Here is a 20,295-nt window from a genome sequence, read left to right on the forward strand (position 1 = left end):
ACCGAGAGAAATTAAGGACATTAAAGTAATAAGTTTGGGTGGACACAACATTAAGAAAGCACAATCCAAAGAAATCCTCAAACACATGCTGGATACTATGGTGGAAGCAAGTGAAAGTAAAGGACTTGCTGTAAATATCTCAAAAACGGTAAGCATGACAGTATCCAAGAACCCCCAAGCTCCAACAGCTACAAGCTCCAAGCTACAAAGTTGGGGTGTATCAGTTAAACAAGTTGATGAATTCAAATATCTGGGCTACTGAAAGACATGATGGAAAGTGCACTACTGAAATACAAAGGTGCATAGCCGCAGATAAAGTCGCCTTTAAGAAATGACCTCAAATCTTCAGCTCTAAAGAAATTGATTGTCTAAGTTTAAAGAGGCCTTCCTCTCCCAATGATTTCGTGCCAATGCATTGGAAGTCTTGGTAGCAGTTTTTCCCTTTCTTAAATGGATGATTTGACAAGATCTACGTATCAGTCTCACTGAGAGGGATAACCCTGCATCTAGATTCTATGTAAGGTATTTCTACATTCCTGCTGACTATCCTCTTTAGATTTCCGTGAACTATCCTGAAGATTTGAAATTATATACTCAGAATGGCAAAAGATTCTTTTTTAAGTACAGTCTTTATAAAGTGTTAAGTAATATCAAATAATTTTTAAGACGATGCTAGAAGAGAAATGTGCAGCAATATGTGTGTAAATATGGCGCATTGAAAAGTGCCAAGTCACATTTAAGGCTTGAAGATAGCCATTATGATACTAAGTATGTTTCAATTAGGAGAAAAGGGGGTGAAGTAGGATGAGGGTGAGGATGAAAAAAATTCCTTAAACATACATCTCTCTTTTAACTGCATGAACTTCGAAATAGGAATTTCACAAGCCAGCATGGTGAATCGAGAGATACACAGAAGAGTAAAATGATTAACTGATGTATAAATCAAAGACACATGAAACAATAAAATTTAAAAAAAATGAAACAATCAAATAAAAAAATAAAAAATAAAATAATAACATTACAGATTTAAATTAATAAAATGCAAGTCATATTTGCAAACTGCAAAGGAAACTTAGCCGGACTTTGGTGAAATTATTCAGATTCAGTGCCATATGCTGGCATCAGTAGGTCGTCCGGACATTTTAATAATGATGATGGATACCATTTATTTAAGAATAAAAAAGGAAGGATAACTTTGAAGAGGTATTGAGGGGGGTATCTTACTATAAGCACTCATTGAAAGAGAAGCATAAATGCTTAATAAAAAAAAAAACTTCTCTATCTATTTCTGCCATTAAACGATTTCTTAAAATTAATTGTCTATCATAATACTAGGTAAAATATTTTTCTTTCTAACTTCAAATTACATGTAAGTTTATAGTATTTAGTTTATATTTTCTACATAAACATTTTTTTTCTTGATTTTTCTGCATATATACATAAAACTCACATTTGGCAGATCATAAAACAAGGGTCCAATAGCAAGTATGATTACTGAAACGAATAAAGCTCCAACAATGCTGGCAACCTGAAAAAAAAAATCAAGGTATTGAGAGAATCATTTCTGATTATTTCCACTTGGGAATTCTTAAGACAAAACTTTTATCCTAAAATTAACATAACATATCCTCAGCCCTCGAGCTAGGATCAAAGTGCAGTATCTGCTTGATTTGTAAAAGAGTTATATTTTTATTTTTTACTTTAGTTTTAGAGGAGATAGTTTGAAAATATGAGGACAGACAGACAGACCTATAGACATATAGCTCTTTATATATTGGATTTGCAAATAAATAATTCAAAATAGAGTATCTTTTCAGCCAGTCAGTCAGTGAAGCAGAGATCTTTATAGACTTGTATCATTTACATTTGCAATAAATGCCCTTGCTTATTCTTGTAGGGAGGCAAATAATAAAAGGCTTTTTCTTGTATGTAGATCTCTATAACTGTCTATGTAAATCAGTTGGTCAATACCAGATACGCCAAAAATACCTTTTAATTCATTTTTTTTATCATTATATCTAATTTCATTTTAGTTTTTTCATACTATTGCTATGTTTAACTTAAACGTACAACTTGAAATGTTAAAAAATTATATGATGAGCATAGTAGTCCAGAGAATTCAAATAATACAAATGCCATTAATTATTTTGAAATTTTAAATTAAATCACCATTTATTCTTCTCTCTAGTAAAGTAATTCATCCTAATTTTGCCAATCTTCCTGTAATGGTTTTAACAAGCTTAATCCACATGTTTCCCTATAACTGTTATCTTTTACTCTTTTTTAAATTAGTTTTACAACTCTTCTTTGCAAAACTTCTAATCTCAATATTGCACTTCAATTTTCATCTCTAAACACTTGGGCTTCTGAATTTGTCGCCACTGAAAAAATCACAACGTTTAGACCAGGATATCTTATCCCAGTTCTTCTTAAGAGTTTGCCAAGCGTTTCTTCAAATAAATAGGCAGAGGTTATTATACCTTTGTACATATGCATACATGCAAATGCATTTTTTCAGTTTTTCTTTTTTAAACTTAATTTTCTTATACATGTATGGAATTGCGAATAGACTGGAAAAAGGATTGAGTCATGCCTTTTAACTAGTTGTCCGAAAAAAAAAAAAATGTTGATATTTTTTTTTTCAAATTGTCAATAAATTTGAGAAAGGTGTTTAGCTTTAAATATAGATATAAGAGTAAGAAAAATTGTTCATAGTAGTTATGGCTGGATGAGTGTTTGCTGCGAATATTTGAAAGGGGAAAGAACCATAGCATCTGCCATGGAAATAACAATAGGAGAGAGAGAGAGAGACTCGCAATCTTTCTTCTGGGTGAAAGAAGGAGAAAAGAGCATTGCTCACTAGATTTCAAAGGCAGTTTTGTAGTCTGTCAACGCAGGAAAGGATGCTCTGAGCATCTCCTCCCAATGATGTGGCAATACTCCATCTTAGAACGTATTTGGCTCTTATACAAGTAAAGGATTGTGTCAGAAGTGAGATACTTTTTGGAGTGGGAAAATGATCCATTTTTTTTCAGCAACCCTAGCAAGAGATCTGATGTAAGTATTTCATTTAATGTCAGAAGCTAAGTTCAGTTCCAGGAGCTTGTCAAAACAGAATGCTCCTTCAAGAGTGATTCATTTCAATTTGAGCCAAGTGGGAATCAGTGTGCTGGCTTGGTTTTGGAAACATTAAAAGTAATCAGTCACCTTTTATCCCATTGTACCACGTTCTCAATATCAGAAAGGAGAGAATTAAAGATCTTAATCATTGTGGGCTTTCGAAGTGTTGCCATAGATTGTAGTGTCATCTGCATAGGTATTTTGTTTTAGAACATTTAACTTTTGGCTCAATTTTTGTTTTGTTTCTTAAAACAAATTCTTCTGGAGCTGAAATCTCCCCCCAACCCACCCCATCAAAATTAAATTGTAAAAAAAGATCGTTCTGGTTATTTTCACTTCGTTATTTATTTGCACTCGTGTTTTTTATTTCACCCAGATTCTTTAATAACTTCTACAATTAAAAGTATTTCGTTTGGTTTGTTCACTTTACAGCATATCACCCCTTTTTAGGTTATTTAATGCCGAATCCAGTAATTTTTAAAATAATATTTTATACTTCAAATATTTTATATCTTCAAATATTTACTCATAAGGTTTGGTACATTTTTGATTAGGGAGTCAATATCTTCGAACAGCCTGATTTGGTAGCACCAGACTTCAATTCAAATTCATCATTTAAGTTCATCAGTCTTATGTTAATCATCTTGTAATTAATATCAGTAAACAATATGGTTTTAATTATACTAGAATAATACCCATCCAAGGGCGGGTAAAATTAATTCCACAAACAGAACAGTTTTGAACCACTCATGTCACTTTATAAAGAGTAAAATCAAGATATAATGCTACTGAATCTTATGTTTAGAATCCTTATTCCAATTTTGATCAAAGTTCATTAGATGATTTTGATTCTAGAAAATGTCTAAAATTGAAGACATTTTATTTACCTCCTCTTTGAGGCAATATACAAGGTTAGGTGTGATTTGATGAAAGTGTTTCTGTGAAACTGGATTCGAACAGCACACCCAGGTTTTCAATCCATATCATGGAATCTTGCTAAATTGGGGCCTATTTACTATTAAATCAAATTTAATTCAAATCTGAAATATTTGAATTTTCCAATGGTAGGTTGTGGTTATATTATGTGCTAGCTCTATAAAAACTGTTTAAAATATTCAAAAGGAACTGAAATTTGTGGAATATTTTTTAATCCATATCTAATCCATATCGTTAACATTTCATAAAAATCGTTGGCATCTTAATTTTCATAATCAGCTTCCATCTCCTTTTTACTCTCTAATGCTGAAAATAAATGAAATATAGCCTACATTACTAGTCTTTAAGCCTAGCAACTGTGTTAAATTAAATATAGCCTACATTACGACTCTTTACACCTAGTAAGTGTGTTCTCAAATTCATAATGATTGCTTATTTTAAGAGTGTTTTCTGTACATACAAATATATAAACCTAGCAAAATTAGGTATGGGTCTTCTATCTTTGTAGCTCTTCAACTTTTTGAGGTAAAGAAAACATATGAGACTTTACTTTTAGAATGACCCTTGTATCTATATCATAATGCTGGTTTATTATAAATATACATAGTGATGCTATTTTACCATTTTAATAAAAATTCCTCGATACAGTTCTTGACAAATGAAAGTGAAATTGATTGGCTGACATTTTTCTTGTATTCCTTTTAATTATGATTATCAAAAGAAAAAAATATCTTCCTTCGTGATAATGAAATTTTGTATTCCCTCACAAATCATGAAATAGAAAAACATATATACATAGCTAACTTTATAAAAATAAAGATATTTGTAATAAAAAAAATATATATATTGCTTAAATTGGTTACTGAAATTCTGGCAAATTACAAAAATAATAAAAACATGAATTAATGAACCTGAGATTTTCCACCACTTCCAACTTGGACGCTGGTTCTGGAAACGGCTGCTCCCGTGGTATAGCAACAAAAAAAAGGCCCAAAAATATTTGCAGTTCCAAATGCTAATAATTCCTGAAAAGAAAAAAGAATTGACTCACTAAATGTGAGTTAAATGGCGTTTGAATTCACTAAAGTTTTTTTTTCTATACACCTTAACACAAAATGCATGGTAAAATATAACTTAATTCTGGGACTGAGATATGCATTTTAAAAATCTGTTTTAACTGTTCTAATTGTATAGGTAAATGAGTTATCTGCCTCCAATACAGGAAGTACCAAAGAGTTATCTGCTCATGGTACAGGAAGTACTATGGGAGTTAACTGCACCTAGTACAAGAAGTACTGCGGAAGTTATCTGGAAGTACCATAGGAGTTATCTACTCCTTAGCATTATATAAGAAGAGATGAGAGCAGCCATTTTGGATTTTGGAGTGAAACCGAGCAATGAACTGTAATAGATATCTTTCATACTTTTCAATAAGTAGCTGTAATTTATGATCAAAAAAAGGATGAATTTTAAAACTAATAAACAAAAACTTAGAACTAGTGGAACATATCACTAGATCTGTGTAGCAAAATGTAGTAGGCAAAAATCAGGAACAAAGATAGGAAATAGTCAGTTTCGCCTGCACTGCCCACCTCTAGAAGAGAGAGATTTCTTGGCTGTAATGACCGTAGAGAAAGAAGAAGAAGGAGACAGAAAAAAAAGGCAGAAGAAAACTCGCTTCTCGCAGATTCGTGGTTCGTCACAAAGAACAATCCAACCGCCAGAACCACCTATACACAATCTGCAGGACACTGCCTGACTGCTTCCCAGCGTCTTGCCTTTATAGCGGCCAGGAATTATATATTGTATAATTGCGCAAGAGCACACGCGATTCTGCAAGAATTGCATGGGGGTCAATGCCAATAAAAACCCATGGACGCCATCTTGGAAAGTTCTGCCTCGCCAATTTCCTCCGAATAGAGAAACGCGATGAACCACAGTCTGTTAGAGTTAAAAAATGGAAGGTGCCATAATGCGTGATTCCATTCCAATTCTCTGCCAATTCTCATTCACTTACAGCTTTCCCTTTTCTCACTTGACCGGCGCTGGGTCAATGGACTGACATTCCTCACATATCCGTATAACCGTTTTTAACGGTTGCTTTTGTCGTGGTTGGGCAACTTTTCCTGACAAAGTAGATAGTGCATCGCACCCCCGGATGGTCACTACCTTTGTGAATTGCCATGATTTGACTCTCATCCAGCTCGTCTGTGAACCACACCGATCATAGGGTCAAGCTCGTTTTTCTTTTTCATCGCCTCAAACCACCGCTGTAGTACTTGTGTCAATCGGTCAACGATGTTTTGTGCTGATGGAACCAGAGTCATGTTCACTGTCAGCCTGTACTCTTTCACAAGCTCCTTGAGAGTGCTTAGTCGCCTCCTAATAGGCATCTTGCTTGCTGCTTTGGTGCGTGCTCGCACCTTTTCAGTTAGCGTGTCCGAGACCCAATGGTATACGCAGACAGATCTGTCTTTATGTGTAGCACCTTGCCGTGCCACTAAAGAGTCAAATTGATGCCTTTCAATACGGCATCCAGTTCAGCTAAGTTGATGTGTTGAGGGTTACAACCAACATGCATCTTCCAACACAGTTTCACGCATCTCCAAGGCTGCATCAATTGCTAGAGAGCTAGCATCGACCCATACATTCAGCTCTTTGCCATCCACACACCAATTTCCCTGGGCCGGATTGTCCTGCTGCACAGATTCTAAGGACTCGAACATTATATGATGCAGTACGGCGTTCCTCACTTCATCATCCCAGTTCTTTCTTACTGAACTTACTCTCCTTCTGAGTATTCCACAAGCCACACGAAGCCAACCGCACAACGGAAAGTGCCCGACAAGTCGACCACACAGGGAGAACATTGTTTGTCATGTAACAATACTGGGAGCCTCTCAAATTGCATTTTCTCGCTTCCACCAACTGCCAATCCTAGTACCCGTACACCATCTTTCAACCGCTCCGGGTTCTTGCACTCCAACCCGAACTGCGCTAGGTGTTCCCTTACATGGGTCGCAGGCACCACGTCTTCATTGACAAAGATGTCATCAATATAAGCAGATGCTGCGTGGCCTACAACTTCTTCCTGGGATAATACTTCACTGACAATTTCTCTCATTATCAGGGGAGCCACATTCCCAAGAAAACATTATAAAAAGATTAAAGTTGAAAAGGCAGAAGACTAGAGATCTTGGACCCTAACTGAACAGGTCAGAATGTACAAACGCTGAAAACAACCTCTTTTTTTCAATATGATTACCAGCTATTCCAGCATGAAATATAAAGTCGATGCGACTGAGACAGAAAGTGTAACTTTGTGAAAATTGAAAGCATTGAGAAATAGAAATATTAAACGATTCGAGTCGGACTTTGAATATTGAAAGTGTCGAGAGATGGAAAAATTGAAATGTGATTCGAGTCAGACCTTCCTTTAATCATTGTTTTATGATGGAGAATTACGATTTGACTAACCTTTTTTTAGTATTTGAGAAGCTAGTAGTGTCAAGCATTGTTTGAGAGGCTAGTGGTGCCTCACTGTGTTTGAGAAGCTAGTGGTGCCTTGCTGTGTTGAACAGGCTAGTAGTGTCTCGCAGTTTTTGAGAGACTAGTAAAGTCTAGTGGTGTTTGAGAGGCTAGTAGCGGTGTTTTAGAGGCTAGTATATATATATATGTGTGTGTGTGTGTGTACAATTTAATATGTACAGTTTAATTGGATAATGATATGTGTACAGTTTAATTGGATAATGATATGTGTACAGTTTAATTGGATAATGATATGTGTACAGTTTAATTGGATAATGATATGTGTACAGTTTAATTGGATAATGATATGTGTACAATTTAATTGGATAATGATAGGGAGTTGGACAACAAATAACACCCCAAAAGAAAGAAAAAAACCCCAAAGAAACAAACTAAATACATATTAATAAGACTCTGCCAAGCTGTTTTTCCGATATGTTTAGAACTGAAAGCAAGCAGATTGATGTCTAAATGTAAGTCAGACTTTAATGTGAGAAGATGAAATAGGGATGGAGTGAGTGAGTGGACGATGTTCTTTCAAGATTAAATAAAAGCAATAGGGAACGTTAACGTTAAAACAAAAAGGTGTCTTCAATAAGTTTCCAGAATTTTTTTGTACAAGTATTTAAAATTGTTGTAAACTCTTGAAAATTCAGTATGCTATTGCTATACATTTTATGAGATAACTGACCAATTTTTATGATTTCAGGTTCAAATGAACAGCTACAGCAGGAATTGGAATACATCCTACTAAAGCCTGATTGTCACAGCTGGTGAATTTCAAAAATGCAGTTTGGACATGAGGACACTTTAGAGAAACAATATGCAATAAAATTTGGAAAAATGTCACAGAAACATATGGAATGCTTCAGATTGTTTTTGGACCATCTTGCATGAATCGAGCATCAGTTTTTGAGTGGCATAAGAGATTACAGGAAGGCAGGGAGTCTGTGAGGAATAATGATAAGTGTTGGAGAAATAAGGAAGTCTGAACATCAGAGTTGATTACCCAAATAAGGAATTTCCTAGATAAGGATCGTTGTGTATCTATAGAGACAATAAATGCACAGTTTGATGCCAGTGTGAGAACTGAACACACAAGTATTCGCTAGAAACTGAAGATGTGAAAGATTTGTAAGAAGTTTGCTCTAAGGTTGCTCAGAGAATATCAAAAAGAACGACGTTGTCATGACAGCAGGAAGATGGTCGAACTGATCAATTCAGATCCTGCAGTTCTTGATGCTCTGGTGACCTGCATTACAAGCTGGATCTACTGCAAAAGACAGAGTTTCCAGTGAAAGCATGCTGGCTCTCTCAGACCCAAGAAGGCCAGACAGAACAAATCCACCTAGAAAATAATGATCCCTATTTTTTTTGAGAGCACAGGAATGATCTACATGCATTGGGTTCCCACTGAACAGATAGTCAACAAAAAATACTATGTTAAGGTTTTAAGGGTATTCAAGAAGAGATTCCATTGGAAGAGGCCAGCACTCTTCAAATTGGGTCAGTGGGTCAGTCGCATTCCCACCAGAATAATGCATCAGTCCACAACTCCATCTTTGTCACAGACTATTTGACCAAGATGAGCATCAAGACAGCTCTTCACCCTCCCTATAGTCCAGACCTTGCTCCCTGTGACTTTTGGCTAGTTCCTAAGCTCAAGGAAAACCTTAGATGCTGTCGTTATAAGACAATTAAGGAGATGAAAGAGACTGTGACGAGGGTCATTGACAGACTCACACAAGAGGACTTCCTTGTGCCTTCCAGAAGTTGTTGGAACGGTACAAGTGCATTGCAACCGAAGGAGATTACTTCAAAGGGGCTTAGTTTCATGTGTGGACTATCAATAAAAGTGCTCATATAAAAAAAAGTCTGGAAACTTATTTAAGGTATTTTGTAAGTACATGCATGCGTTTTAAGTATGATCCCCCCTTCTGAATTATTGTATTGTACCCGCTTTTCCGTCTTCCTCTATATCTCTCAATCTTCATTGCTTCTCTTTTCTTCCCCTTTCTACGTCTGGCCCTAATTTTATAGCTAGCTTTATGTATTCCTATGCTTTTATCGCCAGGAGTGCATTTGGTGCTTGTGCATTTGTGCTGCCGCGTTGAAATAATATCAGTTTTATTTAGAAACCCATTCTTAACTTGGGAAGAGGAGGGTGTTTTGGAACTATTCTGTGTTTTCACCTGACAGTTTAATAAACAAAAATATTGGACAAATTGAATTTAATTTGAACATTCTATTAAAAAACAATGCAGTAGCATACGTGTGTGTGTGTGTATATATATATTAATATATAAATATATATATTAATATATATATATTTCTGTAGAAATCTATTTTTATTATTATATATCAATCCTTATATAAGAAGCTCAATGTGAATACAGAGCAATATATAGAATAAATGACAAAAATTTATATTCCAAAATACATGACGTTTACAATTTTTATATTTTATTTCTTTACATCAATTGATCCTTACAGTTCTTGACAGTGTCTGTTTCGTAGCGCAAAATCAATCACTTAATAATTATATCAATTAGTGAATCTATTATGCTCTTAACTCATCAAAAGAAATAGCAACAATCAATCCACCAAAAGAAATTAAAATGTGATGCAACATGGTGAGAATCCGAAAATTTGGAAGAAAAGCTGCAGGTATCTTTAAATTTTACCATTACGCCATCTTGGATTCTTAATTATTTTTAATATAAATTTTTGTCATTAATTCTATATATATATATATATATATATATATATATATATATATATTTTACATGGTGGTCACCAATTATCAAGGCTCGGAAGCCACTCGGGGATAAGGGTTATTGCGTGTAAAGTAATGAATAGGATAGTATCATAGTAATCATTAGTATTGGAAATTTGATAAAGTGTCTTACTTAATGGGGCGGTTCATCAGGAATTTGTTTATGTTGGACTTGAAGACATCCAAATTGTAGTAAGGTGGGAAACAGGCAAACGGAAGAGAGTTCCACAAGCGTGCACTTCTAAGAAAGAAGCTTTGTTCATGGAATCTACATCATTTTGATTTAGGCACAGATAAAGAGTGGGGAAAATTATTGACAGTGGTTTCAGCTAGACGGGTGTTTATCGTGGAAGATTGGTGAGGGGGGACCAAAGATTGGAGCTCAGACGAGCACTTGCCATGGAAATAACAGACAGGCTCGCAACGTCTCTTCTGTGGGAGGGAGGTTGCAAGGAAGAGAAAAGGGCATCCTCCATTAAGCCACAAAGTCTATTTTGTACTCTGTCAAGGTAGGATAGGCTGTTTTTAGCAGCTCCTGCCCAGATGTGGCAGCAGTACTTCATCCTTGGATGTACTTGGCTTTTATATATAGAGAGAATTGCATCAGCAGTGAGATATCATCTGGAGCAGTAGAAGAATCCCGCCATTTTCCCAGCAACCTTGGCAACAGGCTTGATGTACGTGTTTCATTTCAGATCAGGAGTAAAGGTCAAACCCAGAAGCTTGTCAAAACATGGAGCCTCCCCAAGATGGGAGCCATCCATTTTAATTGATGCCAGATGGGGATCAGAGCATTGATGATGTAAAGATAGGAGCTTGATTTTAGATGCATTAAAAGTAATCAGCCACCTCTTTCCCCACTGTCACATACACTCAAGATCAAAGGAGAGAGAACAGAGAGAACATCATCATTTACGGCCTTTGATGTGTTGCCATAGATGGTCATGTCGTTAGTATAGATGTCAACGAATGATTTAAGTATGTGTTTTGGGAGATCATTGATGTAGATCAGGAAGAGAGATGGGCCCAGGATGGACCCCTGAGGGACTCCAGCATTAATACTCTGGGTCTCTGATTTCTGCCCATCAACCACTACTCTTATGAGCCTATCAGAGAGAAATGATTTAATAACTGAGAAAACATTTCCAGTTATACCGTAGCTGGAAATCTCGTGAAGTAGACCCTTATGCCATACCTTATCGAAGGCCTTTGATATGTCAAGAGCAATTGCCCTACAGAGGAAGTCTTTGTTGAGAGATTCACTAATCCTATGAGATATAACCGTTAGCACATCTGCTGTAGATCCAGCAGAACGGAAACCATATTGCATGTCACTAAGAAGATTAGTTCTGCTGAGGTGGTTGACTACTTCTCTATTTAATATGGATTCCAGCAGCTTACTCATGACACACAGGAAACTTATTGGTCTGTACTGAGAGGGAGATAACTTATCACCTGAATTCTTAAATACAGGGCATACTGATGAGGTTTTCCAGGGTGTTGGGAAGCACTTCTCCTTAAGGCAATGCTTAAACAGTTTTGTAAGTATGGGGGAAAGTTCTGGTTGAAGCTTTTTCAACACTATAATTGGGATGCCGTCAGGGCCAGTTGTTCAAGGTTCTTGATTAGCCTGGCGACCTCACGCACAGATATTTGTATGTTGCATAGCGTGTTGTCTGTTATAGGAGGAAATATGGGGAGTTGATGGCCTTTGTCGCATAGGGTAGAATTAGCTGCAAAGTTCTCGGCAAATAGTTTGGCCTTGTCTGATGCTGACGAGATGACCTCAGGTCCATTGATGATGGTTAGTATAGAATGCACGCTTCTGTTCAGGATTCTGTTTGCTATTTGCCAAAACTGGTGGGAACCAAGCCGCTGCTCAGCTACTTTGGATTTAACATGCTGAGCATATAGCTCTCTTGCATTTTTTATTACTCTTTTACAGTGGTTGGTGGCAGTTCTGAAAGCATCTATTACGTTGGAAGCAGTGGAAAAAGTGATTTCTGTGTGTGATGGCAGCAGCACATTCTGGAGAGAACCATGGCTGGCTGTTAGGTTTTTGTTGGAATTTTTTGGATGGTATGAATCGGTCTATGCCTACAATTAACCATTCGGTCAGGTCTGATACTATAGAGGACTCATCCTTTTTACATATGGAATGCAGAGATAGCAGATATAAATGTATGGAAGCTATCCCAGTCAGCCATAGATTATCGACATACAGTATGGTGGAGACGTATGTCTACCGGCGAATGTCCGCTTTCCTTGAGTTCCCAGTATTTATTCGCTAGTGTTGTTTTCATACGGTGTTTTTTATTGTTGAATGCACTTTTGTGGTCATAATATCGAGTTTTGAAATCTAAGGAAATCATACCTACGTAATATTTCTTGTTATTCGGGGTTTTTTTCGCAAATATTGTGGCCGGGTAGACTACGCTTTTGGTTAGACATTTATTTTGAAGTGGGCAAAGTGTGCGGTGTCTACAGTTGCATTTATCTTGTTCGTTATTAGTATTTTTATTTATGGTATGGTTGTTCTTGTCCGGGGTTGGTTTATTATTATTATTATTATTTCTGCTAGTGTTAGTTTTATTTTTGTCATGGTATCTACGTTTTTTATTGTTTATTTTGTTGTTGTTTACATTGTTTTTATTTAGTATTTTGTTATTATGTGCTTTAATTATCATCTCTAAATTTTTGCAACAACTGTAGGATAACTTTAAGGTAGTTTTATTGAAAATTTTGTGTAAGGGGTTGGTTGCGGGAAATTGTTTTTCAATAAGATCTAGAAATTTCTTGCCAAGTTTTGTTTTTAACATTTGATTGTATGGGGTCGTATACCAAATTATAGTTCTTTTTCTTCTATTTTTAATTTTATTATAGTTATTGGTGTTTTGTTGCTTATATTTGATATTGATATTTTTGTATCCACTATTTTTAAGGGCTGTTTCATAGATATTGGTTGACCTGTTAAATGCATTTTCATCACTCGAGTTATTACTGTGCCTACTTACGATCGAGTTAGGAATCTGTTTTATAATTGACGGTAGTCGAATGGAAAATAAGACAAGCTACCATGTGTAGGAACCTAGACGACCCATATATAATAAAAAATTCTGAGTGTGAATTCATCTTTGGTTTTTAGAATGATAACTAATGGTATATTATTTTATGTATCTATATAAAATTTTATGTATCCATTTTCAATATTTACTTTGACAATGCTTGATACATAAGTAGAGTTAGGTAGTCAGTTTTGAAAAATATGACAATTAAGCTACACAATTTTCTGCATTTCATCTTTGTAAGGATTCCTCAAGCTATTGCATGGAGTGGATGTTTTTATGTGTTTCTATATGTTCCTAATGGTAACGAGTTTGCTAGGTCAGCCAATTAGATTCATTATTGTTAAGACACCTATTTATGGGCTCGCGTTTATCAAGGAAAGGTGATTTGACCTCTAATTCAACTGTTTCTTTGTCCTTTTTGGCAAGGATCTGGTTCCTCTTTTCTTGTGGTTGAGAATTGACCTAGTTTTAATCTGAATGTTTTTCACTTACATTTTATTTTATACTAATGTATTTGTTCATTTATTAATTATGATTATTATTTTTTGTTATTGTTGTTGTTATAATTTATACGTTTTTTCTTTCTTGTGTGTGTGTATGTGTGTGTTATCTTAATGTAAAGCTTATTTTGTGTCTGCATACATTTGCCATTTCACTTCTGTAGTTTAATAAATTTTGGGGTTCTTTAAAGTTTAAGATAGCTAATTTTTCCTCATTCAAGCATAGTCTACACAGGCCATCAAAGTTTATACATGTGCTGGCCTGCTGTACTATTTTCCATTCTACTATAAGCGATTGTTCACTTTCTTCGAGCTCCCAGTAGCGGTTCGACAATGCTGCTTTTAATTTGCCATTTTTCGTTTTTGAATGTACTTCTATGGTCTTAATATCTTATATATATATATATATATATCTTTAGTAATAAGTATTGATCTATCGTGATAATTAGTAAGATTGTAGATCTAAAAACATGAATAGGTTCAAGACTACCAAAATTCAAACTAGAATTGTCCAAATGGCATAACGAATAAAAAAACGAGGCAAAATTCAGTTCTAAGTGAAACTCTTCTGGAAGTTGAAGGTTCAATCCTCAGAATACAACTGCAAATTAAGACTTCTACCCAGTCATGGCTGACAGAATGCAAGCATGCTACCTCTGTATATTAAATAAAGGGTTCCATTCGAAATTCCATACAATTCTCATATTGTATTAACTTCCACACTAGGTCTACTTAGGAAACATGACACAACTAAAGTTTTAATTTTGTGGAGCCAAACTCACATTTAACTTTTTTAATGAGCAAAATTGCTGGCATTTTTAAAATTAAAGTAATTTTCTATTCAAATCTTCTTGAAATCATGAAAATATCTTTAAAAATTGATAGAGTCAGACTACAAAATATTTTGATGTAATCAAATGAGTGCTTTAGTGAAAACTATGTGAGAATAGACTATTCAATCGATCATATTCTTTATGGAATTAAACTCCATTAAAGTGTATTGTAATTATTAAAAATCATGCTCAAATAATTTAATAATTTATTTAATTTTGTGTAAAGTAAGATTATATGAATTAGAATGGTAGGACTATTTTGACCAGCTTGATTCTGTTAGAATTTCTTGAATTCTTTCTTGAATCATGGACTTGCAAGGGATGGCATAAAGATTGTTAACATTGTAAAAGTAATGCTTTGGAACTGATTGTCTTCTATTCCCACTCTGTCCCTCCTTTCCCAGTCAGAATGATTCCCCTCATGGCTGAGGACAGAACAGATATTACACTTTCATGCTAACTTTAATGTTAATAAGATGTATTTTAGTTTCAGTTTCAACCCAAAGATCGGTGGAAAAAAATAGCTCAAAATGTTGACCCCCCCCCCAACCCAACCCAACTAATTTTGTTTGTGCCCCCTCCTCCGACCCCCCCCCATAAATATTAATTATCTTGTATAGATTTTGACTTTTAGCTGAACAAACATACTGACACTTAAATAATTGAAGATTTGTTGAAAACAAGTCATTATTTTGCCTATAGCAGTAAAGAGAATTGTGGGGTTATATCTTTCTCAATGTTATTCACTGAACACAATTCATTTGACATAAACTGCTATTTTCCCCACAGTTGAAGGGTATTCCGGAGTTCATACCTTTCTCAATAATATTAATGCATAAGAAGATGTAATACATTTGACTGGACTTGCACTCAGTTTGCTAATACTATTTGTCAACAGTTAGCCCTTTGTGCACCAAGACTAAGTTAAAAAAATGAACCCTAACTCAGGTAAACCGTTTCTCCCAGCTAAGTCTTTCACAAAGACAATTGCAGTCATTTTTCATACTAATATATACTTCCACATTTCTCACATTCATCAGGAAATTTTCTTAATAGGGAGAAATTTGGTTAAACCACGAAAATTATTTCATTTTCTTCTTACTATTATCTATATACTACATTCGAAATCAAAGCAACAAATGCTCCCTCGGAATACAATTTCATTTAATTCTTTTCGCCATTCTGACTATTCAATGTACTTTGTTACACATTCTGGATTAGATGATTGTATTAACAAACAGTTTGCAAAGTATGTCGAGTGGATTACAATGGCACCTTTTCCTGACATTCTTTTTTACTTTGTTTCTTGATTCTGCATAAGTAATTCCAACATAAAGTTTTGCTGTTTTTTTTTTTTTTCTAACTTACAAAGTATTCTTGCTTATGTAAATATATAACGCTTTACTATCTGGACTTCACATGAACCTATTTTTATTTTTATTTTTTTGTGGCAATAATCGCCAGCATTGTTTAATGAGTCTTGTTAGTAGATGAGTATTTGCTACTATTGTGAAATGTGGTCGGAATGTTTTATTCTCCTCGCACATGGCCAACAATGCTCTTATGTATGAATTCAAGAGAAGTCGGTAAGAAGGACAACAGTTGGTTAACATATGATATTTATGTTTATTAAAGGTTAGCAATGTTAATAATGCCGACCAGAGATTAAAGAGAGTAGGTATATAAGAAAAGAATGTAACTTAGGAAACATGATCCAAAATACAATGTTTCTTAACAACGTACGAGTTGTCAGAAAGAAGTAAATTAAAAAAAAAGGAAAGTTACATAGTCTAAACTATGTTGACATGACATTAGAAAAGACATAAGAAAAAGCATCCTTAATTTCTTTGCTCATATGTAAGAGTCGCTTTGATTTGATCAAAAATTTAAATCCTAGTAGACAAAGCCTGCTAGTGTTTGAAAATCATGCTTAAATCAGAACATGCATGAACAGTTTGAAGATAGTATCAATAATGTACAGTATTGTTTATGAAATTATGACCGTATGGCAGAGGTGTTTACAAGATTCCAAATCACATGATCGCAGCACCATGTTAAAACCAAATATCTCCAAAAGTACCAACAGTTAAAGTAAATATATCTCACATCCTGATCCCTTACATCTAGCAACTCTGTCACAAAATTCGTAATAACTAGCTTACCAGTATACCAGCATTGAATACTCCACATAGAAATTTATAAAAATATGCAAATATCTAACAATGATAGATATATAAAAGATGAAAAAATGAGTAGCAGAAAAAACAAAAAAAAACAACAAAAATGGTTTACCTTGTTTGCATTAATTTTGTAACCTTTCTGGCGTGCAATTAAGATAGCAATTGATATTGACTGTGCAAATGCTACAACAGCAATAACAATACACTCTGATATATAGCCTTTAGCATACGAAATGTCAGGTAAAGACGGTTTTGGAAAGCTGAAAAACAAAATAAAATTGTAAATAGTTTGGCAGAAAGAGAGATAAAAAGCAAACAGGAATTATGGACTTCTTTAAATTATTACAAGCGAATTTCCCCATTCCCCCATATATATATATATATATATACTGTTTAAAAATATAGTATATAAAAATATGAGAACTTTATTACATTATCATGTCGATAAGAATGTGGGAAACCTAAAACTAAATGCTTCTCATCAGAAGAGGAGAAAAAATATCAGCATTAGACAAGAGTAAGGGCAAGGAAGACAATAATGGTTTTAAATAAATTTAAGACTAGAAATGAGGAGTTCAAGGGAAGAAGTAATAAACGGGGACAGGAGTGGGATCATTATGAGTAATTCTGAAGGCGAAAGAGTAGAGGTGTTTAATAGGAGGGGGAGGGGTTGGCTACCGGGGATATTTAATAAGAGCACAGTGTGCAAATTATAACTATGGAGAATAAGAAATAAAATAGAATATATAATATATATAAAGTTATAAACATGTATATAACATAAAATTCTCATATTGTATTAACTTCCACACTAGATCGAAAAACAAAAACAAATAACATCTAAATAAATCGCGATATATCCTAACTGTCGGCGAGATGGACCAACGGGTAAAGAGGTCAGACTCATTACCCTGGGGTCCCGATTACGAATCTCGCTAGATTCAGCCACTCTGATGAGTTGTAGACGACGAAACACGTGTCAGTGGATAATTATATTTTAAAAATAATATATAAAAATACCGCTCCCCATGTGGGTGGTACCAAATTGGTTAATGGGAAAATTATTACCAACTCGCATTTAGGTAAATAATTTCGTAAATAATTGAATTCATTCAAAACGTATCGCAAAAACAAAAACAAATAACATCTGTGTATATATATATATATATATATATATGTATATATATATACACACATATATATACATATATATATACACATACATACATATATATACACATATATACATATATATATACATACATACATATTTTTTGATTGGAAAGACCTCAAATGCATGTACCATTTGCTTAAAAAAGCTTTTGGTCCTCAAACACTATCTACATCTCCCCTACTCTCAAGTGATGGAATTGCCCTTATAAAAGATCCTAACAAGATTCTCCTTTGTTGGACCGAGCATTATTCTGATCTCTTTGACAACCCCTCTAATGTTGATGAGGATGTCATCAATAAATTTTTATCACAACAGAAGCTTATCCATGAAATGTCTGTGTTCCCATCTGAGAATGAAATTAGAGATGCAATCAAGGAAGTAAACGTTGGGAAGGCTTCAGGGCTTGATGGTATTCCTGTGGCAGTCCTCTTACATGGGAGTGATAAACTTGTTCATGAAATTCTTCATCTTATCACTGATGTCTGGAAGGGTGTTCTGTCCGTCAGGATTGGGTTGATGCAATTCTTATATCACTGTACAAGGGAAAGGGGCCCAGGACCGACTGTGGAAGTTATTGTGGAATAAGTTTGTTGGAAGCAGTTGGCAAAGTATTTTCCAGAGTTCTACTCAATAGATGGTTAAAGTATATTTATCCATCCGTCATTCCAGAAAGCCAAAGTGGCTTTCATCCAGGCAGAGGAACCACGGACATGATCTTCTCTGCTCGGCAGTTGCAGGAGAAATGTACTGAACACCATGTTCCGCTTTATCAGGTTTTTGTTGATTTGACTAAGGCTTTTGATACGGTGATAGAGGTGCCCTATGGATAATTCTGGGGAGGTTGGGATGCCCACCTAAATTTCTACGATTACTCAGGGAGCTCCACACTAATATGAAAGCTCGCCTGAACTTCAACGGATGCCTGTCGGAACCCATCTCTGTTGACAATGGTGTGAAGCAGGGTGATATCCTAGCACTTACACTTTTTTCAATTTATTTTGCAACTATGTTATCGTATGCCTTTAGCGAATGTTCTCTAGGTGTTTATTTGTGTTTCAGAACCACAGGTAGGGTCTTTGATCTTCGTCGGTTTCATGCTTCTACAAGGGCCTTTCAGCACCTGGTTCATGAATTGCTTTATGCGGATGACGCCGATCTCGTAACCCATGGTGTGAGGGATATGCAGGGTATCATGGATCTGTTTTCGGGGGCTTGTGCATCTTTTGGGCTTACTATTAGTCTTAAGAAGACTAAGGTCATGTTCACACCTCCACCCGGTAGTTTGTATGTGGAACCAAATATTTTTGTCAACAACCAGAGACTTGCCGTGGTTTACACATTTGTGTATTTGGGTAGTACTCTCATCAGAGATGGAACCCTGGATGCTGAGGTTAACTATAAGATACAGAATGCCACTAAGGCTTTTGGTGGCTTAGAGAAGCGAGTATGGTCTGACAGGGGTATAACTATTCATAGAAAGATCAGTGTCTATCAATCTTGTATTTTACCATCCCTGCTTTACGCTTCCGAGGCCTGGACAACTTATGGTAGACACATAAAAGTCATGGAGAGAGTGCACCAGAAATTCCTGGGCATCAGGTGGAGTACTTTTATACCTGATATGGATGTTCTCATGCTGGCTGACGTATCTTGTATCGAGAAGTTGATTATACGCAACCAGATGAGGTAGGCTGGACATCTGACAAGGATGGACGATGATAGATTGCCAAAGCGCCTGTTCTATGGTAAAATTACACAAGGAAAGCTTCCACAACATAAACCGAGGAAATGCTTTAAGGATAACATCAAAGATAATCTTAAAGCTCTTGGTATTGACGTGTTCAGTTGGGAAAGTGCTTCCAATGATCGTAAAAAGTGGAACTCCTTGGTCTATCATGACTGCGATAGTTTTGAGAAGAAAAAAATATGAGCGGGCAAAAATGAAGCGTGATATCTGGAAGAAAAATCTGTCAGATATATCAAGTCTGTCGGAGGATTTCATGCAGAACTACACCTGTGATTTATGCAGTAAAATGACTTTATCTGGAGCTGGCCTAGCTAGCCACAAGCGTTCACATGGAGATCAATCTTTCTTTGATGAGGAAAACATTGCAGGGCACAGATGTTCTGTTTGCTTTGTGGTCTGTAAATCGAGTGGAGGCCTAAAGCGTCATATGAGC

The 20,295-nt window shown here is 35.4% G+C and overlaps 1 protein-coding gene across 4 annotated transcripts in view; it reads right to left on the reverse strand.

Moving 5' to 3' along the window:
• Window positions 1–20,295, reverse strand: part of LOC145257531 (sulfate transporter-like) — a 142,014-nt gene that overhangs the window by 44,260 nt on the left and 77,459 nt on the right. For all 4 annotated transcript variants that reach the window (XM_080115666.1, XM_080115668.1, XM_080115669.1 and 1 more), the window contains 3 exons: window positions 17,054–17,201; window positions 4,968–5,081; window positions 1,451–1,528 (listed from right to left, as the gene is read on the reverse strand). In XM_080115666.1, coding sequence (XP_079971792.1) covers window positions 1,451–1,528; window positions 4,968–5,081; window positions 17,054–17,201 — 340 coding nt within the window. The remainder of the gene's footprint in view (window positions 1–1,450; window positions 1,529–4,967; window positions 5,082–17,053; window positions 17,202–20,295) is intronic.

Source organism: Euprymna scolopes, chromosome 3, assembly GCF_053919585.1.
Source record: "Euprymna scolopes isolate OS-2025 chromosome 3, ASM5391958v1, whole genome shotgun sequence".
Classification (NCBI taxonomy): domain Eukaryota; kingdom Metazoa; phylum Mollusca; class Cephalopoda; order Sepiida; family Sepiolidae; genus Euprymna; species Euprymna scolopes.